The sequence below is a fragment of the Bufo gargarizans genome, unplaced genomic scaffold (genome assembly GCF_014858855.1).
Source record: "Bufo gargarizans isolate SCDJY-AF-19 unplaced genomic scaffold, ASM1485885v1 original_scaffold_817_pilon, whole genome shotgun sequence".
Lineage (NCBI taxonomy): Eukaryota > Metazoa > Chordata > Amphibia > Anura > Bufonidae > Bufo > Bufo gargarizans.
In genome coordinates this window covers 41,258-69,015 of record NW_025334707.1, presented here as the reverse complement: position 1 = coordinate 69,015, position 27,758 = coordinate 41,258, and the positions used below count along the sequence as shown (strand labels likewise).

Here is a 27,758-nt window from a genome sequence, read left to right as displayed (position 1 = left end):
GAATTTCAGTTCAGTCAGACCTTCAGTCCAATATTTCTGAGATACATGGAGGAAGTATACTAAATGTTGGGTCCAATGTTACCTGTGACGCAGCAGAAGAGCTCTCAGGACCTCTTCTCTGTTTTCAGGCCTAACATGTCCTTCATAAATCAACTGGTCAATAACTTGGCTAGAAATTCCAGGCAGAGTCTTTTCGGCAAGGTCAAGAATCACGGTTCCTGCAGATACAGAAACAGTTAGGAGAGAATACAATTTATTGTAATAGAAGGTTCTTCAAAAGCGGAGAAGCCCTCACCATTTTTTAAGGTCTGACGTAGCTCCAGAAGGCTATTGAAGGTGAGGTAGGAGAGTTGAGGTTTCCCCCACTGTCTTAGATCATCCTGAAAGTCTTCTTCAGTCTTTAGCCAACGGGCTGCCTCCACCCAGTGCAGTTCATTGGTATGATCCATGACCAACTCCTGCAACTCCACGTAGGTCTGATGGTAAGGACAAGTCAAAAAGTTGAAAAATGCTATATCTAGAAAAGACTATATTAGTCATTGAAGTAGGTAAGATGAGCCAACTAGAGGACACCTCTCATCATTGAGGTCACCAATTTGAAAATGGAGACTAGAAACCACAGGATCACATTAATAGCATATACAAAAGTTGGGTGTTCAACCTACAAAATGACTCCACTAGATGTAGGTTTAAAATAAGCAATGAGAAAAGGATCAGCAATAGAAAACCTCATAATTAAGAGCTACAAAAATTAACGAGAAATCATGGAATCGCTAAATCTGAACGAGTGAGATTGAAGATGAAGAGAGTTATGAATTTTTGCAGCATGATATACTCTCATACTGTATTACACGGAACATATATTTAACTGCATCTACTACGTTCAGATGTAGTACTAATCTGGTAAAGTAGGAATGCTGGTTTGATCATTTGGCACAGTTCAGGGGAGTGTTATCTGTAGTTTTCTATAGGGCATAAGATAAACCTAATGAATTATCTAAAAACATGCAAACGTAAATTTGTCTCTGCTACATCTGAATTAAAACAATTATACAATATTACAGTACATTATGGTTAACATGAAGAACTTCACAGGCAGATCTACATGATAAGGAGCAGTTCAGAGACTGTTTATTGTACATACACTAGACAGTGTATATAGACAATATATATATAACCTCTATAAACATCCCCATCAATTGTGTATGTATAAACATGACTTGTCTATATAAAGTCATTATGGCACACTCCGCACACACTTTAGCATTCCACTCCTCCTCCCACCACCTTGTTGCTGGCTGTCTTACCCATAAAACCTTCAGGATCAGAATAGAGAGATGGGGAAGAAGCTCTGTCCACTGCAAATTCTGGTAGACATTGTTAGAAAAACTACTGTTTTAATGCAAGACTCAAAGAAGTGTCGAAAAAAAGAAAGAGGAGGAGGTAAGTGTGCACAGATATTCTGGCTAAACCTGAAAATCAGTCTGTGCTGCAGTACAGTGTGTGATAATACGGGTACGTTTCAGATCAGGAGCAGAATCATTTACTACAACTTAGCAAAACAGTTGTCCACATTTTACATTCCCTTATTATTTGATAGTTCTTCCAAAAAGAAGATGATCACAGGGTATCTCACTGCTGGGACCCCCAGCAATCAGCTGTAATCTTCAGGGGAACATGACAGCAAGGGTTTGAATTCCCTGCAGTGCCACCGCAGGATAAATGAAGCATTACATGGTACCCAAAATCCATGAATAGCCCATGTATAATACAAAGATGTGTTGGGTCCTCCAGAGAGAAAGGGGGGCTGTTATCTGCTTGGGATAATTGTAAAGATTTGGGTGACATCTAAAGCAGCTGTAACTCGCTGTCATCCAGGTTTTTTTTTTTTTACTTTTCTTTTAACAGTTGTTAAAAAAACATAGCTTGGTGGAATTTTACAACTTGCTAGAAGAGGAGAACTCAAGGACATGCATTTACTGGATGACTTATATACGCTCTCTATAAAAACATAGAATATTTTAATTACAGAAAATAAGGAACACAGCTTGAAACGGCAGTGCCCTTCTTTTCTGCAGCTCAACCCCATAAATTCTTCACCCAGCTTTCCATGTACCTGTTACAATGGCAGTTTCATGGTGCCTGCTGTCCTGTGTGCACAAGTGCCAGCTAGTGTTGAGCGCGAATATTCGAATCGCGAATATCGCCACTTTCGAGAATTCGCAAATATTTAGAATATAGTTGCTATATATTTGTATTCGCAAATATTCTAGATTTTTTCCATCTGAACCCATGATCCCTCCCTGCTTCTTGCTTGTGGGCCAATGAGAAGGCTGCAGTATCTTTGTCAGAGCTTAGCGACATCTCTAGCAACCTATAGGAAAGCTGCCCACCCCTTACTATATAAGAACCTCCCCAACAGCCATTTTCTGCAGTTCTGAGAGATACAGCAGTGTCATTGCTGCGCTCTGTGCTTTGCTGTGTCATTACATTAGTTAGTTAGTTAGTTAGTTAGCTCATATATATAATACAGTTAGTTAGTGGGAGATAGTCAGTGTAGGTTAGATAGTGATATAGTGTAGCTGTTAGGTTCCAGTGCAGGGTGTTAGGTAGTGTGATCGGTTCTGCCGTTCATACATACATGCTACAGACATAGTGCTCAGATGTCACAAGTTCACACTAATCACTAATATGTAGTCAGACCTGATAATATGTGAAGTTGCACGTATGGCGTTAAAATATGCGCATCATTAATTGCCTATTTACTAATATATTGGAGCACTCTATCTGCATATAAAGCTATTGTAATCTTCTGCCGTGCCAACCATTTTCTCCAGTCTGAGGAAACTTCTAGCAGCATGAAAAATTTAGCAAAAGTGACCCACGCCTGTATTGCGCGCGCAATACTTGCATATTACATTGCTGATTTTCAGCAATCAAGACAAAAATTGTGAATTCCCAAATTTGCAAACTTATGATGAATATTTGCACAAATATTCGCTAAATATCACAAATTCGAATATTGCCCCTGCCGCTCATCACTAGTGCCAGCTTCCTGTGTGTGAATTGGGGCTTGTATTTATTCTATCTCTGTCTTCAGCACTCATAGAATTCATTTTTTCTCCTGGTCTGTGAGCTTCTGCATGGCTGCGTCCAATTGCAAATAGGCTGCTTGTATATAGGCGTCCTACTTCCCTGCCTGTGCAATTGATTTCTGTTGGTTTACAGAGCTTGATCTTGCTAGGTCTCCCTAGCTGCTGTGACACAGTGAGAGGTTTGGTCTGGGAAAACAGGTATTTTCCTCCTAGCATGTGCTGCTGGGCTAATTTACAGCCAGGTGAGGTCAAATACCGGACCGGATTTCAAATGCCAGTCCGGGTTTTGGCATCACCTGGCTGTCCTTAAATAGGCAGCAGGGATCAGAAGCCATGTCTCTGTGTTGGGATCTGGGAACCTTGTGTCTGGATGAAGGCTTGCTACCTGTATGGCGTGAAAACAGGTTGGTGCTGCTATCAGCAAGGACTCTTTGAGGCAGAATTGCCGCATGGTGTGAATTACCACCAACACCGCAAGGTGACTTTTTGTTTGAATATGACTGCTTGTATTGTCACTTGCCTAAAGTGTGAATAATACACTGAACTGTTTGATCCAAAGAACTTGTTGTTGCTTCTATACTGCGTCCGCTAATCCTGTCTACCAGAGCGAATCCCAACAATGCCTGGAGCCATTTGTCTTCCTGGCTCCTGACCTATGCCTGTTCACCGTACTGATCCTGTTTGCCACCTGCCCTGACCTTTGGATTTTTGACGGATTCTCATGAACTCTGCCAGCCCTGACCTTGGCCTGTTATTGACTACATATTTGCCTGATCCTGCTATATCAGGCACCGATGTCTCTGGATCCTGTGAGTCAGCAGACAACCAGACAGGGATTATTCCAGGAGGTGGCAGCCTGGAGTCCAGATCCCTCTATAGCCTCAGGACTAGCACAAAGTCAAATATGGGTGGTTGGCACAGTGGTTCCATAACCATTGCCTGTAACAGTACCTCACCCCTCCTACTTCAGTATGAACTATATTACAGATCTCTACATCCAATCTTGCCACAGGAAAGGCATTAGTGGGAGGACATATATAAAAAACTGACTGTAATAGGACAGAGACAATCAATACTGGAGTTGGAAAATACATTCATTTAAAGGGGTTGTGCAGTGCAACGATATTGTTGTCCTACCTTCAAGCCATGTTCGACTTCCAGCACCCCTGTCGATCATCTTCTTGAAGGAGTAGCGGCACCTGTGTGGATGCTGCCTGCTCTTCTATATTACCTGCATGGTGCCTCCTTTGCAGCAGCAGTGGAGTGTGATTACAATACATTCACTTGAATGGGACGAGCAGTTGTAATTACACTGTGCCGCTTCTACAAAGGAGACGACAATGCTACCTCTTCGAACATCTGAGAGGCAGGGATGCCAAGAATCAGACCTCTGCCCATCTGATATTAAGGACCTATCCTGAGGATAGGTTATTAACATCATATCACTGCACTACCCCTTTAATGAAATAAAAAGTGGTCCTTAAGAAATGCATAGTTTCCATGTGCAATGAGTTTTTTCCTCACTCCCATGGGCATTTCTCATCCACAAATATGGACAAGAATAGGACCTGAGGTGAGATTCTCAGATCAGGATGTATGAATAGCCCCATTGAATTGTGTTAAAAACACATAGCACACTGAAGAAAAATACAGTCATGAACACCAAAGGGTCGTGACCTGACACAGGACGCTGACCTTGAGATATCGGCACATTTTTTTGACCAGAGGGCACATGTGCCATAAAACAGTGGCCTGCTGAACTGGTAAGTCAGTTACATTAGAGTTGTCCAACCAGTGGCTAATTGGCCATGTCTTTTTTTCCAGTTTTGACCAAAGGGGCCTAATAACTTGCAGATCAACAAGTTATATCTCATAGATTTTACATTAGGGTAAATTTTGACCTCAGCTAAGAATTGTTTCTACTCCACGACTGCTAAAGGAAGAAATTAAGATGGGGTGACATTTAATAGGGTTGGCCCATCTGGGATATTGATGGCATATTGTTGGGATCACTGTCACATAGGTGCAGTTCCCACTTCTGAAAACTGCTCCTAGCTAGAGAATGGGATCCCTGAAGTAAAGGTGAGAGCACCCATGTTCGGTGTGCTCTCCATTAATTGATGTGGGAGTTCCAAAAATATATGTCATTGATGTCCCAGATGGGAATACCCCTTTAAACGCATCTCTATTCCATATTTACCCAAAGATCTTTCCCTCCAAGGGACTTTGTATGGCTAAAAAGCCCCTCACATTGGTGCCAAATTTAGGGAAGAGGTCTTTTAATTTTCGCCATGGTGCATTCCTGCTACCAGAGGTCCACTGCTACACAGGTCACTGCCTCCTGCAAGTTCAGAACACTCGTCTCCTGCTGATGTGATTCTTTTGATCATATGATTGGGCATAAGCTACAATTTAAAGGGAAATTATATTTGTAGGCAGAGCTGATGTGCTGACATTTCCTGTAGGAAGACTTCTGAATTTGGTTTCCAGGCATAAAAAAAAAATCTATGTTTGTAGCTCATCTTATGAAGCACTGACATCTTTGCAGCTGCAAAGCCTAAGGCCTCGTTCACACTTCAGTGTTTGGTCAGTGATTTCCATCAGTGATTTGTGAGCCAAAACCAGAAGTGGAGCCTCCACAGACATAAGGTATAAGGAAAAGATCTGCTCCTGTTCTGTGTTTAGAGTTGCACCTGGTTTTGGCTCACAAATCACTGATGGAAATCACTGACCAAACACTGAAGTGTGAACGAGGCCTTAGGGCTGTTCTTGAGGTCCATGCTAAAAAGTCTCACCAGTAAGACTTCATATGTTAGGTTATTTGACCATGCAACATAGATCTGATGTAACAGACCTAGATTTGTGATTTAAAGGGGGAACCGCAGTCCATTTAAATGAGTGGAGGGTTAAAGGGGTTTTCCAGGATTTTCATATTGGTGGTCTATACTTAGGATAAGTCATCAATAAGAGATAGTCGCGGGTCCAACTCCCAGCACCAGCTGTTTGAGAAAGCTGCAGCGCTTAGGGGAGCTCTGGTGAGCACCGTGGCTTCCTTGCAACTTACCAAGCACAGCGTCCTCCTTTAGACAGCGGCTGTGTTTGGTATTGCAGCATAGCCCTATTCACTTAAATGGGACTGAGCTGCGCCTAGGCCATATGACCAATGAACGTCACTGGCCTAGGAAGTGGAGCACTGCTGCCTCTTTATACAGATGGTCGGTGTGGGTTTCGGGAGTCACACCTCCCCGGTTCTGATATTTATGACATGAGGATAGGCCATCAATATCAGAATCCCCAAAAACTCCAGAACCTGAAGTCTCTGAAGGTATGCATAAGGTGCCCTTTTCATTCTGGAAATCAATGGTAGTTTATTTATTTATTTTATGCACTTATATAGCGCTACTATATTCCCTATCAGTATGTCTTTGGAGTGTGGGAGGAAACCGGAGTACCCGGAGGAAACCCAGTCATACACGGGGAGAACATACAAACTCCATGCAGAAGTTGTCCTTGGTCAGATTTGAACCGAGGACCCCAGAGCTGCAAGGCACCAGAGCTAACCACTGAGCCACCGTTCTGTAGTTCAAGTCAAGTTCATTGTTTCTGGCTTTCACCTTGAACTGTCACTTCTGCGCTCAGTGATAGCTCTGGGTGAAGGTAACCCGGTAGGTTAGCCCGCAGGCCTGTGGCAAATCATATCGCACTATGACTTGATTTTTTCAAATGACAAACTCAGCACTGCTAGACCCGTACATTCCTAACAAGCAGAAGACACAAATTCTGTCGTGTTCTACAAACAAGGACGACTTTACTGAAGAGAATTCTTCCCTCGTGACTAAAATACTTCTGATGCCCACAAAAGTCAGGCAGTTGGGTCCGGTTTTTGACCGAAGAAGATGAACGACTCTGCAAGGAGCTGTGTTATCTGTAAACACACTGCACACACCCTTTATGAGGGTAATGGGAAGTTTCGAGAGGGATGACAGAAAGGTTACAGATATATAAAGATGCACTGCAAGGCAATAAGATCCTATATGCAATATAAATATGGTTATCACAGTGAGATGAGGGGTTGTCAGATGTATCAGAGTTGTTTTTTTTGCTGGCTTGGATAAATGATAAAATTCAGGCTGACTGTAGCCACCACTAGGGGATCCTTGGAGGTTATGACATATTATTTTCTTATTGATTTTTTTTAAGGATGCTCCCTCTAGTGGTGGCTGAAGGTAGCCAGAATGTCATCCATCTCAATGTCAATGCAGGGCATTTGGAGTTGTGCATTATATCAAGAAATCAATCAGTACAGAATGTTGACCTCCTTAAGTGAAATAAACAATGGTGGACATTTACTTTCAAATGATTATGCAGTTATAGGCTTCAGCTATAAGGTAATGCAGGGTCTTACCTCGTCTACTCCACGACTGGGTGGGATAAAGGATGGAGCCACAGGAGGGAAGAGTTGGGCTGGAGTTTCAGAGAATGAAACTAGAAGAGATTGTTAAATAATTATAAGCACTTCTACCAAGATTATGAATGGTCACAATTTCTTCAACACTTGACTATAGTCAAAATTCTAAATCCACCATTTACAGGATGGAAGACATAAAAAAATAAAAATAAACACTGCAAATAAAAAGTGAACTACGGCATGCTGGGAGTAGTAGTAGTAGTAGTATGCTCATAGCTCCTGGAGAGCCAAAGGTTGGAGACCAATGCCCTATGGTTAATGTAACCATCATCTATAACAACCATGCAGAATAAATAAATAATCTGCACCTATTTAAAGAATTGGGGCCCCTCAATACCCTTGTCTTTGTGCTTAATTCCCATCTACCTAGTATAGCTAACCACCTTAGCCAGCTCCATATTATCTATTCACTCCTCTATACTAGGACCTCCACCAGTCATTCGAATGAGAGTCTCAAGTCTACTGTTCCTCCTCAACACAAAACCATGGTGAGAAGGAATTTGAAAGGTCAAGCATCTGCCGCACCATTCAAAATCCTCCTTTCTATGGACATGCAGTAAGGAGGAACAAGCAATTCTAGACCCTTGTTCAAGTGATAGACCCTAGCAATCATATATTTTAACTCTTATGATATGGAGAGTGTCCTTCTGCAGAGATTTGTAATTCCACTGCAGTAATAGAGAGACAAAATTAGTAAAGATATAGCATTGCTCGCCATCTCCCTAGCTTACTTACAAGTTCCCCTGAGGAGGTATTAGCTACTGAGGCCCAAAACGCAGAAAGAAACAGATCTGTGCACAGACAGGTTTCCCTGGTAGGTCAATATGAGAACCATGTTCTAACACTGACTTGTACAGTGAATGGTGATCCATAATATGGCCCTGGTGAGGCAGACTATGAATTGCTCAGCAGATAGGAATTAGGATAGACTTTATGTTTAATGTCTCTGGAGGGCTGGAGACCATCACAGAAGGATGAAGTCACTGAGACGCTTGAAGACCCAAATTAAAATGAGACACTCTGGAGAACATTATCCATGGGCCTACCGAAGTTGAAATTGCCCAGATGGCATTGAAAACTATGAGCACCCTTCTAAAAATTTGGGAAAAGTTTAAATAGATAGATAGCTAGATAGCTAGATAGATAGTCCACTACATTTATGAACAGAGAGTGTATTGACAAGAAGTAATGGATCCCCCATCTCACCTGTCGAGCATCCTCAGTGGAGACAGAACGAAGGAGACAGGGCGACACTTTGCGTATTTTATTTGGTGACACCCCTTTGCTTGCCAAGTCCTGACCAATCGACGCTCATCTCTAAGTTGTCCCAATAACCATGTTCTGCTGTCAGTCATCCAGCCTGTGTTTACACTAAATTACTCAGCAATTCACCCCTGCTGACTGTAAACACTTAGGGTAAAGTGGAGGAGTTTCACCCTTTCACCCTCCATAACATGCCCTCCTTATCTGTAATTAAGTAAACCCGTAGATTCCTGGAAACTGGATTAATCGACAGAGACACGGATCGAACGGTCAATAGATAATACATACTAGTGCTATATTTCTCCAATGTAACAGTGGGATGTGGGGTGTTGCCGACACCATGTTTCAGCATTGATATTCTCTATGGGGAAAAAAAGTTGTGACAACCTTGCAACCATTGCCTTATAGTCCATGATAGCGGAATCCATTATGGAATTCTTAGATAACCCAAACCTAGAGATGAGCGAATCGAAGTTGACGAAGTGGAATTCGATCTGAATTTCAGGAAAAATTTGGTTGTCACAGAATCCGAAATTCCTTGCGCTTTGTGTTAACGAATCGCATTTTTTCCTAAAATGGCTGATGCACATGTGAGGACATGGAGTAAGGAACTCTGGGAATTCAGGATCACTCATAATGCCATGCATGCAGCCAATCAGCAGCCAGCCAGCCCTGTGATGTCACAGCCCTATAAATACGGCAGCCATCTTGGATTCTGCAATTTTCCAGTGTACTTAGTGCAGGGAGAGACGTCAGCAGGCGCTAGGGACAGTGCTAGGAAAGACTTAATTGTGCTAAAAAAACAATATACAAGTGCAAGGACAGATTATTCAAGGTGTAGGGAAAGGATAGGGAGGAATCATTCCACAGCATTTATGTAGAACAGGGTTCAGTAGGGGAGGTTACAGCCTGGTAATAGGAACAATCCTATTACACCTTGCTGCACTGACTGGGAACCCAAATTGCCATTATACAGCTCTGTAAGGTCCCTCTCACACGAGCGAGTATTCAGCGCGGATGCAATGCACGATGCGGACGCATTGCGCCCGCACGGAACCTTGACCCATTTCAATGGGGCTGTGTACATGTGTGTTGGTTTTCACGCATCACTTGTCCGTTGCGTGAAAATTGCAGCATGTTCTATATTCTGCGATTTTCACGCAACGCTGGCCCCATAGAAGTGAATGGAGCTGCATGAAAATGCAAGCAAGTGCGGATGCGATGCGTTTTTCACGGATGGTTGCTAAGAGATGTTGTTTGTAAACCTTAAGCTTTTTATCATGCGCGTGCAAAACGCATTAAATCGCATTGCACCCGGGCGATAAAAACTGAACAACTGAACGCGATCGCAGACAAAACTGAATGACTTTGCAAAATCGCGCATTTTTCACTGAACGCATTTGCAACGCATCCGGACCTAATCTACACACGGGGGCCTAATTCCAACAAACCGTTCTTGTTATTGGGGTGCAGGTGCTGTGTGATACAGCCATTAACAGGGTTTATTACAACGAAATATTTCTACGTCTTATTTACCCTTGTGCGGTGCAGTTATATGTTCTAAAGCATTTTTTGGCTTGTATTACTGGAAAAAAAGGGCTTATTAGCCGTTGTGTGGTGAAGTGTGAAAATTACAGCCTTTTTTTGGAGTGTATAAGTGGAAAAAAATAAGGGCCTATTTGCCGTTCAGCGGTGCAGTTATATGTTCTAAAGCCCTTTTTGTTGTGTATTAGTGGCACAAAAAAAAGTATTTGCCGTTGTGTGGTGAAGTGAGAAAATTACAGACTTTTTTTGGGTGCTTTAATTTCCTTTTTTTTTTATTTGATCTAACAATATGTCAGACAGAGAAGTGCCAGGCTCTGCACAGAGGAGTGGCATTGGCCTGAATGTTTCTGGCGCGGGCACAGGTCACAGGAGAGTCAGAGGGCGTGGCAGCAGGAGTCGCAGCGAGAGGCCTGAGTTTTGGCCCCATGACTGCCCAAATAAGTGAAGTATGCAGTGATTCTAAGGCTACTTTCACACTAGTGTTCGGGGCTCCGCTTGTGAGTTCCGTTTGAAGGCTCTCACAAGCGGCCCCGAACGCTTCCGTCCAGCCCTAATGCATTCTGAGTGGATGCGGATCCGCTCAGAATGCCTCAGTCTGGCACCGTTTGTCCTCCGCTCCACTCAGCAGGCGGACACCTGAACGCTGCTTGCAGTGTTCGGGTGTCCGCCTGGCCGTGCGGAGGCAAACGGATCCGTCCAGACTTACAATGGAAGTTAATTAGGACGGATCCGTTTGAATTTGACACTATATGGCTCAATTTTCAAACGGATCCGTCCCCCATTGACTATCAATGTAAAGTCTGGACGGATCCGTCTGAGCTACTTTCACACTTAGAATTTTTTCTACAATATAATGCAGACGGATCCGTTCTGAACGGATCCTATCGTCTGCATTATATGAGCGGATCCGTCTGGGCAGACCCCATACGGATCTGCTCTGAACGCAAGTGTGAAAGTAGCCTAAGAGCGACGCCTGTCATCTGCATGTCATACTGACAGTATTATGTCACTACCACAGCAGACTCCCTATGCGTGTTACTGCAAGGCACAGTGTTCTACACCACTATAAAGGCTCTCTGCCACAAATACATTCGGATCAAACCAAATTTTTTTTGAAGAATTTGGCCTACCGGCTGAATCGAATTTTTGGGAAATTCGCTCATCTCTACCCGAACCTTGTACACTGAACTTGAAAACACAAGTTCGCTCAACACTAGTTATCAGCTGTGCATGCCCAGCCCAACCACTACAAGGCACCATTGCTGACCACTGAGCCCCTGTGATGCCATTCATTCAATATGACAAGATCGCAATTGGAATTTCCTTTTTCTAATGCCTCATGTACACAAGCCATGTGCTTTGCGGATCCGCAAAATATGAATTCCGGCCAAATGCATTCCTCCATCTTTTTTTAATTGTGTTTTTTTATGTGGATTTGATGGGGTTTTCCTCATTTGAAAATTGTGAAATCTGCAGCTATGGGTGCATTCACACGACTGTATGAATGGGTCTGCATCCGTTCTGCAATTTTGCGGAACGGGTGCAGACTAGTTCATTTCAATGGGGCTTCAAAAGATGCGGACAGAACACTGTGTGCTGTCCATATGGAGCCCTGCCGGATCCAGCAAAAACGCTAGTGTGAAAGTAGCCTAATACAAGTTCTACTTTGTACCAGTTTGTGTGAATGCAGCCTCAACCACACTGCACCAACTGAATACCAGCCGGAGAAGAGAACTGTGGTCTCTTCAGTAATCTGTATTAATTGATGACACCAGAGACTACAAGCCTGCACTCCACCCCCCGCCATGCATGGACTCAGATACTGCGGGTTTATCCAGGAGATGCTCTGAAAACTCTATGTGGGTCGCATGGAGGCTAAACTATAAGGTATCAATAAACGTGTCGCAATCCTCAGAACTGCATTTGCAGCTCCCATGAATTTAGGAACCGGAGCAACATGACACTTGAGCCCAGTGAGATATAGGAGTCCGTGAGAAATTAAAGTCCTTGGGGCAGATTTATCAAAACTGGTGTAAAGTAGAACTGGCTTAGGGTACTTTCACACTTGCGGCAGAGGATTCCGGCAAGCAGTTCCGTCGCCGGAACTGTCAAAACGCATGCAAACTGATGGCATTTGTCAGATGGATCAGGATCCGTTTTCCCGGATCCGGCATTAATGCATGTCAATGGGAAAATCCGGCATTCCGGCAAGTGTTCCGGAGGTTTGGACGGAGATAAAACCGTAGCATGCTGCAGTATTATCTCCGTCCTGAAAAGGCAAAAAGACTGAACTGAAGACATCCTAATGCATCCTGAACGGATTACTCTCCATTCAGAATGCATGGGGATAAAACTGGTCAGTTCTTTTCCGGTATAGAGCCCCTACGACGGAACTCTATGCCGGAAAAGAATAACGCTAGTGTGAAAGTACTCTTAGTTGTCCATAGCAACCAATCAGATTCCACCTTTCATTTTCCAAAGGAGGTCTAAAAAATAAAAAGTGGAATCTGGTTGCTATGGGCAACTAAGCCATTTTTCTTTTACCCCTGATTTGATAAATCAACCCCCTTGACTATATGGTGCCTTTAATAGTACCAATCTCTTCATGTGGGGTAGCAGGACATTTAGGGCTCTCTAAGAGTACAGCCATAATCTGGAGTGGATCATAAAAAGAGAGAAAGCATAAAGGACAGCTATGGCTTCTATTTTTGAATTCCCTCCTTGTTTTGTCTTCCAAAACGACATCAGGAAACCTGACCTTGTGGCCGTGCCCTGAGGGCGCCTTCATGCTCAGTAGAATTTTCCACGACTGAAAATCTGTTCCATTCACCTGAATGGGGCTTGCAGAAATCCACGTGCTTGCTGTCCTATTCAAATGAATGGAACTGATTTTCAGCAGCAGGAAATTGTGCAACACAATCTGTTTGAAGGCTCCAGGGCCTAGGTGCGACTGCAGCCTCTGCACCCTGGGTGAGTGACCACTTGGAGCCCCTGTGCCGGCAGTCAGTGCGCCTGAAGCCCCTGACTGACTTGGTCTTCACTCCTCTTTTACTGCTCTTTTCAGGCGTAAATGGTGCCCCCCGCTACTCCCAGTCCCAAGCGGTGAGGACAGCATAAAAACGCCCATGTGACAAGATATTGTTTCACAGGCATTTAAAAAGTAGCAAAAAGGGGTTTTGTGACATTTTTCACACCAAAAACGGGCTTAGTTAATGACCCCACGGCCAGGTGCTACCCATTGTCCTCCGTTATAACCGGCATGGCACTTCCAATAAGATTATTAGCGCTCCCCTCAGACAATAATGAAGGAGCAAAAGTGAAGGCGAAAACAAGCAATAAAAAGGCATTTAACTCTTGCAATAGAGGATGGTTATCATTGTCCTACTGAGCTGAATCCATTTTCCTGCGCCACTGCCTATGTTGGCTGCACAAAACAGGCATTTCTCTGAGTATGACACTTGTATGTAACATACCTGCGCCTGTCGGTGGGCATATTCTATGGATTTAATGTGCCCTATTGAGGCCTTGATAAGCGGGTTGGTGTAAGTGATTGATGCACCTGAGCGCTGCCCGAAGACGGCTTGTAAAACCAGTGTACTGTAGTGTATGTGCTCTGTATAAACAGGCCTTGTGTATCCATATACAGGCTATAACTGGATGTGGTGTATATATACTGCACATAGATCTGATAAGGGCTGTCCTGCAAGTCATCTTCTTAAGGATTCATATGAACTATTCTTGGGATGGTTTATGTTGTGTAAGGTTAATTATATAGATTTTCTAATATTCACTGTAACCTTTTTATGAATATAGTTCTCCTATTATTTTTTATTTTATTTGAATGCTCTATAGGGGGCACTGTTTGGATATTGGCATGGATTACAGGCCCAAAAAGGCTTGCGACTAATTTCTATTGAGTTTTTAAAGGGGAAACTACTTGTTAATTCATACAGTGCTTCCTTTTCCACGCCACAGAAAAAAAAAAAAGTGTGAAAAACTACGTTGGAATAAAAGCTGCATCCTGAAGCAGATTCCTGAAGCAGATTCCGCATTATTATAATTTTTTTTTTCCTGCACAGGTTATGTTCATGTGGCTTACAGGGCTTGTCCGGTTTTCCCATATTGATGACCTATCCTCAGGATAGGGGGTCCGACCCCTGGCAACCGTGTGAGCGCCGCATTCTCTTCATTGCTTACCTGGATGCCATCGAACATTGCAGCGGTGGTGCAGTATAACTACAACTTCTCCGTCCCATTCAAGTTAATGGGATGGAGCAGCTTTAATTACAATACGCCGCCGATACAATCTCAACGTCATGCAGTTAGCAATGAAGAGAATGCAGCGCTTGCAAGAGTGCTGGGGTCTCTTCAAACAGCTGGTCAAAAGGGATGCCGGGAGTCGGACCCCCACGGATTTGATATTGATGACCTTTCTTATGGATAGTTTATTAATATAAGAAAACTGGACAATCCCTTTAAGGCCTCATGCACACGACCGTTGTGAGTTTTGCAGTCCGCAAATTGCAGATCCGCAAAACACGGATGGCGTACGTGTGCGTTCTGCAATTTGCAGAACGGCACGGACAGCCATTGATATAACTGCCTATTCTTGTCCGCAAAACGGACAAGAATAGAACAGGTTATATTTTTTGGGCGGACCACGGAACGGAGCAACGGATGTGGACAGCACACGGATCTCCAATTTTTGGTAGCATATTTGTTGGAAGGACAGGCTTTTACCCTATGTTGGCAATTGGGTGTAGACAAAGCAAAGTTAGGCCTCTTTCATACTACCGTATGGCCATTTCAGTGTTTTGCGGTCCGTTTTTCACGGATCCGTTGTTCTGTTTTTTTGTTTCCGTTGTGTTTTTACGTTTCGGTTCCGTTTTTCCGTATGGCATATACAGTATACAGTAATTACATAGAACAAATTGGGCTGGGCATAACATTTTCAATAGATGTTTCCGCAAAAAACGAAACTGATACGGAAGACATACGGAGTACATTCCGTTTTTTTTTGCGAACCCATTGAAATGAATGATTACGTATACAGAACGCAAAAAACTGCACACAAAACGGAAACAAAAAATGGCAGTGTAAAATTGGCCTTAGTCTGGTGTATTGGACATGTGGCTGTTGGTGACTGGGAAATTGGGGAGCAACTATGAGTCCTTACAGTTCTTGGCTTCAGAGTCATAGGGACTCAAGAATGTATGGAGGTATTCTTCCATACAATGCATTTAGGGGAAAATACTGTATCTCTAGTATCTGATAGATTATGCAAACCTCTGCATGTTTACATATGAAATCCAAGACAGGCCCATAGACCAATATGGTTGCCATATCACGACATGGAGGTTGTACAGACCTGTAGTATGTGCATGCTTTAAGCTAGAGTGCCATGGTGTAGTGCAGGGATTAGCAACCTTCATCATTCCAACTGCTTTGAAACTACAACTCCCAGCATGCAAACGTTGCTTGGCTGTTATTCTAACTCCCATAGCAGTGAATGAAGCACTCTAAGAGTTGTAGTTTTTGAACAGCTGGCGTGCCGGTGGTTGCTGATCCCAGAAGTAGTGCAACCTTCACACTGCTTTCAATTCCCACCTAACTCAAATTGATATCTAAGTGGATAATACATGGGTGATAATTTTGCAATAATCTGAAAAGAAGCTCAAAAACAAGACATATTGGCAGGCGTTTGGTGTCTACAAGAACTAAAATAGCCTTAACTTATGTTGTGCCAACTGGACATAGTAGATTTCTCCTGTCAAATTCAATTGCTTCCTTCTTGACAAGCAGCGATGGAAGTGTCTAGAAGCTATATATCTCTTATGTCCTTCTACTCTATCATGCTCTTCTGACCACGAAAAACGTCCATGTTATGGGAGATGTTAGAAAGGTCAATTACTTTGTTGGGTTAGATTTGGGGGTTAGTGCTCAAGAAGGAATAAAATATAAGCCACTGCCTTCAAAGACTGAATAATCACTGGTTGAATGGAAGGCCTTCAGCCATTTGGAAGCCTTAGAAATGGATAGGTAATAAATAACAGGCCTGTATTATCCATCTGATGATAAGTTGCTTCATCAATGGTCATGAACATAAGTGATGATAGAATCTACTTCTTTAGCCCTGGTTTGGTTTTGGTGGTTCCTGTAGCATATATCATGGCTTTAGAATTTAGTAGCTTTTAGGTTTATGTGATTTATGATGTGATATTGAGCCCTCCTGACTGGTGCATATAAAACTGATTTGTTCATAACACCCATGTCATTTTACTCTCAATTTGTAGGAAAATTAGTTGAAATAGAAGTAATATCTAACATTGAGCTAAAATCCTATCCAGGTAACCAATGGTTGGTAGGAAAAAACATTTCAACTAGTGGTATATAGAGCCGAAGACTCATAATAAACACCATCTACTATTACAATGGTAAGAATCACTAGTCATAGCCAAGCTATAACTCGCAGAACAGATTCAACCTGAACTCTGGACATAGGACCAAATAATGGAAGCCACCTACTTCTTCTCCCATGGTATCGTCCTCCCTGCCCTCTGTCTTCCTTCTGCCTCCTCCTTTCCAGATTATATGATCCACGGATCCTCCAATCTGTTGACTGTCTGAAAAACAGACTCGTAGGAGGAGAGCAGGAGATTATAATATCTTGTTTTTGTCTTTTAGGACACCCCCACCCAATCTATTTTCCCTATTTCAGTACATATAATCTGAATTGGTTTCTACAAATAAGAAGGGCAACTAGGTACTAAGAAATATCTTTCCATTGATTGCGATCACCATCTATGGCCAGTTAGATCACAGATCTCAAGGGTTTATTATATCCTGGCAGTGACAAGTAGAACCTTACCCTGTTTTTTTTAGGGGTAGGGTTAGGTGGCAACTTTGGTAGACAAACATAGATCATAGACTATAAGGACTTGGTATAAACGGTAGATGGTACTATCCTGATTGGAGGGGAAATCTTGTACTGCCAATTTTAAAATGCCATGCAAACTCACCTAAAGAATTTGTAAAGTTTTGAATTCCGCTTCTCCGTCTGTTTCCTTTCTCCTACACAAAGCAAAGACTGTACTATATTATGTCCTGATTCTGAGAACCAGTGACAAATGTATCTTCTATAATATTCCTTCACTATGGTATTGGTCAACCCCCAAGGACTACATCTAAAAAGTAAAGTAGTAGAGATACTTTTTGGGGGGCTTTCCTTCCACTACCATTAGCTATTTAGTCAGAATGTGTAAGATCCGCATTTCATAAGACCTCTTCATTACCATTTTTACTGTTTTAATGCCTTTTTTATTTATCTTACTGCAGGTAGAAAGAATATTCAGTTGCTATTAAGAAACTAACTTCCATTAACAGATCTGATATTCTTCTTGTCTCTATTTAGTTCATAATCAAGTGGTGTGTGTATAAATGAGCCATTACTACCTTAATACTCCAAGTAGGTCTGCCTAGTAAATCTATATAGATCTCTATTGATGGGACACATCTTGTCTTTACATCCATACCACATTGACTTTGAAACCTGGCTTCACCCTTCCCTATCCCAGGAGTGTATTTTAACAACGTGTGTAATAGTAACCAATCTAGTACCTACCATGGGGCTCAACTCATACAGTCCAACTTGTAAAAACCTAGATCTATCCTCTAATAGGTCAACCATCTCTGTTATCCAGCACATTGGACAAAGTTGACACAATGGCATATTTAGAAGATGCCGCCAGTTTTAGTCTAAATGAAGATTGTTAGGCTGTAGTCGCACAGGTCCCTCAAATCAAACATTGTGCTACTATTTTGGTAGAAAAGGTAGAAAAGTGTGTACTAAATTTGCATTGGTGTCTTCGCTTCTTCAAGTAACCAGTCATGAAGCATTATGCAGATCCATTTTTCTATTTATTTTTAACAAAGATGGAATGGATCCCATCTAATAGTTTTCCCTTCCCCTTGCTGGACTCCATCCCAGGCTTTAGAGAATAAAGGAGGATGGATGTATCAAAGACTAGTCTAAATGTTGATCCATGTGGTAATTTCATGTCAGAGTAAATTCAGAATTTTTTGGGTTATTATAATGTGGCATTAAAAAGGGCGTATTTTAAACATGGTATATGGCATATTCCCATCCTTAAGTTCTTATGGTAGGACATCCCCTTTAAGAAAGTCTAAAGAAGTAATAGAAACTGCACAGCAAGTCTGCTTGAGAATCAGGAGACCCTGATTCTCCCAATAGGTGGGAGTTGCAGAGATAAACTGGACCCCACTTATCAGATACCTGCCATGTCCTGTGAATATGCCATAAGTATCTAGGTACAAAAAAAACTTGAAGAACAAGGGTTATATGTAAAGTGAACCTCTGCAAATGTATTGAGCTTCTGCTGAAATGGCAAGTCCATGTTGTAGTGTTAAGCACTTCTTTAGTATGCAGAGTGTTAGATTAATAACATTCAAGACTGTCAATGCCACCCCATTCGCTGCCACCTAACAAGTTCTTTTGCGTAAAGACTGCATGTTTCATTCGGATTTCTGTCGATATATTTCTGTCGATATATGATTTTAAATGTCCCTGATACTTACGGTCCCCACTGCCTATAGTTTGCTCTGGATCTTCAAAGCCTGTGGCATCCAGCGCTTCTTCCAAGTCTTTATCATAGTTGAACTTGAAGAAAAGAAAAGAATAAAAAGTGTGAACAAACAATAATGAATTATTTGAAAAATCCCCATATTGCTGGCTAAACGCTTTGGTTCATATAGATCTAGAACTGTAAAAAGATGAATATATGTGGATGAGAAATGTTTTTGGGTTGGGTTCAGTAGCCAACTCATTGGCCAACAATGGGCATAGGATAGGACCAAGTTCACACTTGGCTATAGTGGGACACAGACAGAGTCGCACTGGGAACTTAAAGTGGTCTGGAAAAAAACGAAATGTTATAGGTGGGTCCAGATTGACAGAAAGTGGTGCAACACAAGAAGGAAGGGCCAACACAAGTAGGCAGGAACAACAGCAGTACATGGGGCCAACAGTACTGTAGTGCAGTGCAAAATACCACCAAATACCACAGTGCAGCACAAAATAGTGCTGCCCCTGCCACAGTATTCAACTGTATCTCTGTCCTGAAGACAGTAATGTAGTTAAATTCAAGAATACACCTGCGGCTGCCAGCCAGGTGCATACAGGTAAGTATCTGATTCTGATTACTTAATGCTGAGAGCATCAGATTGATATGAACCTGGCCATGAGGGGGGTTCTGGTGGCCCCCTTGGCATTGGCCCACTTGGACATTTTCCCATTAAGGTCTATGGCCAGTCTGCCCCTGGGCACAGAGGTGTAACTTGAAACTCCCGAGCCCTATTGAGATATCTGTAACAGCCCTCCATCTAACCTGTGCCATTTATAATACCGATGTCTAATGTGGCAGAGGGTTCTCCGAGACATCTCATACACCAGGGTATGGTGGTACAGATGTTCATTTTGGGGTATACCCTTCGTTTATGTTGATATAAACAGTAAAGAATTGACTCTTCTTACCTCTCCTTTAGATGTCATTTTGTCCACTGGTTACTTCCCTGCCTGCTCCAACGTCAGGTGACTGGCGAACATAACACGAGGACTGAGACCTGTACAGAGAGGGCAAGGTATTAAGAAGCGGTATAACCAATACATGTCTTCCTGACCTTTTACTCAATCTTATACTTTTAACAATATCATCTAGGGCATACCATCCACCAATGATTTTCTTCTGACTGTTCAGATAATAGTCTTACATACCACAGCCTATCTATATATCCCCTGGATATGGTATCGGTGTTGATACATATAGGCTGTATGGCTTTGATTCTCATGCCTAGACACAAGCTTCACATGATCTATGTCGACAACCTCGTCTTCTGGATTTACAGGGTTATATCAAGAAGCAGATTCTTATTTGAAGGCTTTTCAGTTGAGTTCTCAACTCCTGTTGCATCAGTAATGTTGTATTGTCACCCAGCTTTAGCTAAAAAATGGACCTATATTCATGCACAATTTTTTTTATCTTGGATAAAATACTACTTAATGTATGGATTCAAGCATACTGTGACTTTTTTTATGACAAACCCAAGGCAAAACCCACATATCATACATCAGAAGTTTGATTTAGATATTGATATAGATTTTTATGTGGAACTGGTATAGATTTTGCCTTTTGAGTTGCATTTATAGTTTTAGGAAGAATGCAGACAGTTTTTTTTTTTTTAGTTCTACAGAATGTATTTTAGCAGCTTTGTTGATAATGGCGGCACGGTATTGTGGGTACCAATAACAATACAGACCTACTAAACAGTGTTGTCTCATTAGTTTAGTTATAGACCCGTACTCAACTACAGAAAGGCCACATCGCAAACGCAACACGGCCATGCCGTGTGGTCGTACCCTAATAGAAATGCAAGACATGCAGATTTTTGTGACACACATGTCCATGGTGTAAGATCACACTACATGCAATGTGTTCAGATTACTATGTCGTGCCTGGTGTAAAGAGGAAACTTCCCAGAGTGTTACTGCGCAGAACTAGCTCTGTGCAGACACTCTGCCAGCAAGGAATGTTGAGCGATTCCAGCTCTGAAGGCTACAACATTGTGAATGCAGCCCTGGAGTATAATACAGACTGTAACTGAAGATTAATATAAGAAAATGTACTCATATTTATATGTAAATTCTACATGTAAATTGGTTTCCAAAAGTGGACTCAAAATATTCCAGATGTAAATCATGTAGAAGTCCTAGAACTTTGGAAAACATCCAGTTCCTGTCATATTGGGTCCACTTGGCCATATTCTATGAAGGGATTCATGATAAATATATATTTATAAATAAATATTTTCTTGTATAGCGTTAAAAAGGAGAGAAGACATTTACATAAATGTTTGCTTCATATTTTCCATTAGCTGTCTCAAAGACCCCACTCTGTTACAGCTGATAAGACATCCTAGTGACAGGGAACTCCCTACTACGTGACACCAAAGATAAGGATGGAGGAATCCCCACCACACCCAACTCCTGCATCGATTTGAACCCTTGCATTGCCTCAACCAAGCCTTATCGGAATCATGTATCTAAAATATTTTACTGTAGTACAATTTATGAGGTCACAGGTAACCACCTCAATGTCAGCTTATATGGCTCCTTTCAGGCCATGTCTTGCCTCTCAGAAGGGTCTAATTTCTGTTGGTCAATTACGAGCCACTATTTTCAGTACAGTAGCACGGTTTCCTCAATTGTTACTCAAGATTAAGGGCTACATTACGTTAAAAGATCAGGCAGACGATTGTCCGGAAGGAAGCGTTCCTTCCCAGCAATCGCCTGCTCATTAGTGGAGGAGACCACTGCTATTACATGCAGCAATTTCCTCCACTGTATGGGGAGGAGCGATTGCTAATGCCATTGCTCGTCCCCATACTGACTAGTTGTTTGCCGGCAGCAGATTGCTCATATAAAAAGATTCTGAAGCATTTCCATAGTTAAACCAATTTTACATAGATATAATATGGCAGTAAATGGGCCCATCTAATGGCTGAAACACCCACACACTCCTCGTTTCCCTTTCCACTGAAGCCAACTTTGAACACCATAGAAACCATCGATGATTACATCCAGTAGAATGAGCAGTTTCTGGGTGTTGTACCCATAATTCAGACCCTACCGTGTAGCTTTATTACATCTGAAACAGGCACACACTACGTAGCCGAATTTATGGTGGAGCATAAAAGAGGAGAAAATGAAGCTTCCCTTTATAACTTTGGTCTACTTTTAATCTAGGCCAAATTAAAAATAAAAAAATAATGAAATGCACCACCTAAAACTGAGGTTATCCGCTGACTTAACTTGGTGTAACATCATCAATTTCAGTTGTGTGCACCTTCCATGAAATTTTCAGGTCTTATTAAAATAAATTTGTCACATGACCATTACATGAATATACAACTCAATGTATTACAAAAACTCTGTGTATAATCCCGGCCTTTAATAAAGGTGGTTATGATATTTGCAAGGTATCAATTCAACTTGATTCAATTCAAATACGCTTGGAGAATTAATGTAGAACATTCCACCTTCTTTATTCTCTAGTCATGATCACTATTTTAGAAAAATAGCCCCTCACCATTCCTACATATAAATATGTCCAGATCATAGACTTTACACACCACCCTAAGTCAATAAGCAGTGTCAACGTGCAGTAAACATTGTTAGCAGATCTGGGTGGAGAAAAGTTGGGTGGAGGAAGAAGACCAATGTCTTATGGGTGCATCATTTAAATTAGAGCGGCAAACTTTCTTACTGACCCTGATGAAGTGTATGTAGGACTGTTATGTACATTTCCAGAGATGGATATTACATAAAGAAAGATATTTAGAAGTATAATACTATAGGCTGACTTTACCCCAGAATCTATCATGTTACATGATACTACTTTAAGAGATTTCCAAGAACAATGTCTTATGTGAAGTCCCACTACTGAGACCCTCACTAATCCTTGAAATCAAGGGGCCATTGCATTGTGGGCATAAAGACACAGTGCTGGGTTGCTCCTGGAAGGTGTCTTAAGCACTTATTCTAGGTATTATGGTGGTCCCAGTGTTCAGTGCCCCATTCTAATTGACATGCCATTAACACTAGTTGTGACGTCTGGGGCTAAATGATTAGTTCCAACCAATGGAAATGTATGCAATGAGCTGGAGGTATTATTAGACATGCTATATATATATTTCATCATTAATAACTAAGATGGCATTTTTTGGACAACATATTGGCTAAGAGAATACATAGGTGGCAATGGACAAGAATGGTTGCCACTAATGGTGCATGTATAAACCTCTACCAAGAAGCTTTTTCAGATCTTGAGATTCACTTGTTTCTTTTCTCTGATGGGATCCTCTCAAGAATATAGAAATTCTACAAAGAACTAAAGTACAGCAGTCTACGACCATTTATCAAGAAGCTTTGTCAAAGTTAATGGTTGTTTAAATTCATGGTGCATATTCCACCTCAAACTCCACAGACCTATCATACATTCAATAATATTTCATAATCCTCTTATGGTATATGAATATACTTTTCCAATAGCATAAATTATCATTTCTATGCCTATATTTATATCTTTAACCCAGTACTCCCCATTGAAACCTACCTCGATAACCAGTCTTTGCAGGATCCTGTCCCACTTCGGTTGTTGCTGTCCTGGGACCAATGGTTTCTTCCAAAACCCTGAGTCACCAAAGTCATTGAGCCTCCTCCCTCAGCCAAAAATGAGCCTTATCTCTCCATACACACTGCTCCCTTAAACCTCCACCTCTTTGCCTCGCCTCCTCTGTACTCTGTCTCCCCAATGCCTTCTTAAAATTGAGGCGCCATTACACTGTATTTTTTTTTTTCTTCAGGAAAGTACGTTAATTTGAAGGGCTCTAGAGATCTAGTGAGGTTATAAATTCACTCACCAAAATCTCATACATGATGGGACATAAATGCTGCATCATCCCGTAAATATACATTGTTGGCCCAATATATACGGTAGTTATGTGGGAATAAGGCATATCCCAAGTATATTTTTACCTTGATGTCCTCGTTTTATTTCTTAAAATCCAACTTTCTCTATGTAATTTTAATTCTATCTTCAAAACTGAAATCTCAGAAGGTTTTTATGCCTGTTGTGCAATGAAGAATACATTTAATCTCCTATAACCTGTATTGCCTTTCAGAATGAATCCCTCTTGGCTCAGTATTCATCCCTGCCTTGTACATTCACTTGCATTTTGTCTTCACAGGCCTTTGAATGAACCTTCTACATTTAGGATATCATTCTACTACGAAAGCCCATGAATTATAGATCTGGGCATTGTGTGTGATCACCTGTGCGCCTGTCCTTCCTCTGTATGCATCACAGGAATAATACAGAGCTGGATCACTTTCGAGATGTCTCACAGTGTTATAAATGATAAGGAGCTCAAAAAATTGGACCGATGACCAAATCAAACCTAACCTCCTTTATGAAGCACACGTGACCAGACTGAAGCTTCATTGTATTAGGGAAAGGGGCAACAAGTGGGGTGGAGAAAAAGGGGCAACCAGGAACATGAAGGATGGAGACAAAGGGGTAACCAGTAGTGTTGAGCGAACTTGTGTTTTAAGTTCGGCGTCTAATGTTCGGGTTATCGAAGTATCCCGTTAAGAATTCTAAATTCCGTTATGGTCCGTGGTAGCCGAATCCATAACAGGATACTTCAATAACCTGAACTTTAGATGCCGAACTTAAAACACAAGTTTGCTCAACACTAGTAACCAGCAACATGTAGAGAGACATGGGGACAATAGACAACAACAGGGTTGGAGACAAGAAGGCATCCAGCAACAAGAGGATGGAGGCAAGCAGGCAACTGGCCATGAGTGATGGAGACAAAGGGGCAACTGCAACAAGACCAATGGAGCAACCAGAAAAAGTGGGATTATGACTTGGGAGGAAATTGGAACTAGAGAGGAGCGAAGTTTCGAAATATTTGATTTGGCCAATATGCTGAACTTCAACAATAAATTAGATTCACGCCGAATTAGTTTATTACGAATTGTGATACATCAGGCATAGCCAGACCGCTCTACCAATCATATTAATCCCACTTGGTGGCCCAATCTCAATGTGAAGGGTTGGAAGTTAAGGTAGATTATTGGTATGATTGATCGACGAACAAGTCATTTGGTGTTCTGAACATTTTCAACATTGACCTTGATAGTCGGGGCGTCTAAATTCACAAAATTGTAATTTCGATCTCATATTCCATCATTTGTAAAGCAGTTGCATTTACACAAAGCGATAACTTGAGTGGTGTGCTTAAACACACCCATGGTGTAATTGTCTATAACTCATGTAAAGGTACCTTGAGGCACAGTAAGTCTATCAGTAAAGAAACGGATTAAGGGTCCATTCACACGTCCGTGTGTGTTTTACGGATCCGCAAAACACGGACATCGGCGATGTGCGCTCTGCATTCTGCGGACCGCACATCGCCGACACTTAATAGAAAATGCCTAATCTTGTCCACAATTGCGGACAAGAATAGGACATGTTCTATTTATTTCGGGAACCGAATTGCGGACCCCGAAGTTTGGATCCGGGCAGCACATCGTGCAGCCCCATAGAAATGAATGGGTCCGCAATTCCGTTCCGCAAAATGCGGAACAGAATTGCGGCCATGTGAATGGACCCCAACTATGAATGTCGTAGCAAGATGCACGTAGCGATTACACTGAACTGCACATTCTCCTCACTGTCTCCCTATGCCCTCCCTACAGTCTCAAAAAATTCTCCCTACGAGCTCTCTGCACTGTCCATGCACTCTCCCTATCCAATATTTTTTTTTTTTTTTACTGTTTTCAGCAATACTGTCCCTAGGGCATGAGCACCTTCCACGTCTCTCCCTATGCTTAGCTTACAGTGAAATGGTGGAGACCATGTGGGATGAGGTTTTTATAGGGCTGTGACATCACAGAGGGAGGGCTAACTGCGGAGTGGCTGGCTACATAGCATTATGGGTGATCCCGCATTCCCAGGCTTCTTACTTTCACAGTGTAAAGCCTCATTCACAGGTCAGTGTTTTGGTCAGTGATTTCCATCAGTGATTTTAAGCCAAAACCATGAGTGTAGGGTACACAGGTCTAAGGGAAAGATCTGCACCTGTTCTGTATTTAGAGCCGCACCTAGTTTTGGCTCACAACCACTGATGGAGATTAGGGATGAGCGAATAGACTTCAGATGTTTCATCACATTCACATAAAACTCCATTTCAATACTGTACAGATCGAGCGCTCCGTACAGTATTAAAATGTATTGGCTCCTATGAGCCAAAGTTATTACTTTGCGAAGTCTCGAGACTTCGGGTCGTTTCATAAATTGATTTCTACTGTAAAAAAAAACATTTCCTGAACTCGAGTTCGGTTCCAAGGTACCACCTGGAACCGAACCCGAGTTCGGGAAATTATTTTTTACAGTAGAAATTGATTTATAAAGTTATTATGCAAAGTCTCGCGAGACTTTGTGAAGTAATAACTTCAGCTCATAGGAGCCAATACATTCTACATACCTGACCTTTCTTGCCCCTCACATTTGCCATTGTGGGACAGTCAGTCAGGCCGGTCTCGCCAAAATAGGTGGTTTCAGCTGACCTTCATCTAGAGCATATGGACCGGTTTAAAATTCTGATTTCTGAACAGATATCCTGTTATATCCTTTTTTCTAGAAACAGTGCCACCCTTGTTCACAGGCTTTGTCTGGAATTGCTTTCACTTTGCAGTCCCATTCACTTAACCCTTTTAACTCATGATGCTCCTGTTCTAAAAGAAAAAATGCAAAAATGCGTCTACTAACCAGCATCCACCAGTTTCTCCTCATCTTCTTAGCGTCAAGTGGATTGTGAGCTCTGCTGCTTAGTGCCTTATCTTCAGCATGTCTTGGTTCTTTTCTGCAGGCAGTGTCCATGGCAAAAATCTGCAAAAAATAATGTTTGTTGCCTATGAATGTGCAGTGTCTTCCTCTGATAGTCTCCATGTAATACAGTCAAGTAGGGAATCGTTATACATGTGTACCGACTATGGATGATGACGAGGCCTGACGAGTAAGAACACCCCTAGATATGTATGTAGAGTAATTACACAATGCTATGTGTCACCTCTGAGGAAAAGGGCTCTCCACTTCAGGCAATCCTTATTTTTGTTACAAGGGTCCCCCGACAGTCATTTGATTGCAAGGAGTCCTGCTGATGGTGCCCCCAGCACCCAGCTAAAATCTGTGGGAAGTCCAGCAGCTCTTGTTCAGTTCTCCTGGCCATACACATTAGATCAGTTATGCTCAACCTGCGGCCCTCCAGCTGTTGCAAAACTAAAACTCCCAGCATGCCTGAACAGCCTACAGCAGGGCATTGTGGGAGTTGTAGTTTTACAACAGCTGGAGGGCCGCAGGTTGAGCATGCCTGCATTAGATAGTTGAACAGCCGTTGAATGAATCATCGGGTGAACGATACAGACGCAAGCACATATTGGTCCATATTGGCAATCTTTCGGTTTACCAGCAGCTGCCTGGTGCCGAGCCAAGCCCGGATCACAGCTGTGTTATTGCTTGCCTTCCCTATAACGTACAGATGGACCTGCAACCTGATTGTCCAAATAAACAGGTCTGATATTAAAAGGAAACATCATTTGGAAAGTACATGCAATAGGTGCACTTTAAAACAAGGTGCTTATGGGGTGTGGGTTAATTAGGGCCATCGGGGGCTCTCACTATACCTCTGCTTCCGGGGGGGAGGGGGATATATAGTAAGGCTACTTTCACATTAGCGTTTTCAAT

At 42.1% G+C, this 27,758-nt stretch overlaps 1 protein-coding gene across 2 annotated transcripts in view; it reads right to left on the bottom strand.

Moving 5' to 3' along the window:
• SLC4A1 (solute carrier family 4 member 1 (Diego blood group)) overlaps positions 1-23,693 on the bottom strand; it is a 41,459-nt gene extending 17,766 nt beyond the window's left edge. Inside the window, exons 1-8 of one of the 2 annotated variants that reach the window (XM_044275039.1) lie at positions 23,559-23,693; positions 19,922-20,010; positions 18,967-19,048; positions 17,391-17,442; positions 16,897-16,994; positions 7,501-7,580; positions 296-476; positions 83-218 (exon numbers count right to left, since the gene is read on the bottom strand). In XM_044275039.1, the coding sequence (XP_044130974.1) occupies positions 83-218; positions 296-476; positions 7,501-7,580; positions 16,897-16,994; positions 17,391-17,442; positions 18,967-19,048; positions 19,922-19,939 (647 nt within the window). In that variant the 5' untranslated portion in view covers positions 19,940-20,010; positions 23,559-23,693. The remainder of the gene's footprint in view (positions 1-82; positions 219-295; positions 477-7,500; positions 7,581-16,896; positions 16,995-17,390; positions 17,443-18,966; positions 19,049-19,921; positions 20,011-23,558) is intronic. The other variant, XM_044275040.1, reaches the window with a different exon arrangement.
• Between the last annotated feature and the right edge of the window lie 4,065 nt (positions 23,694-27,758).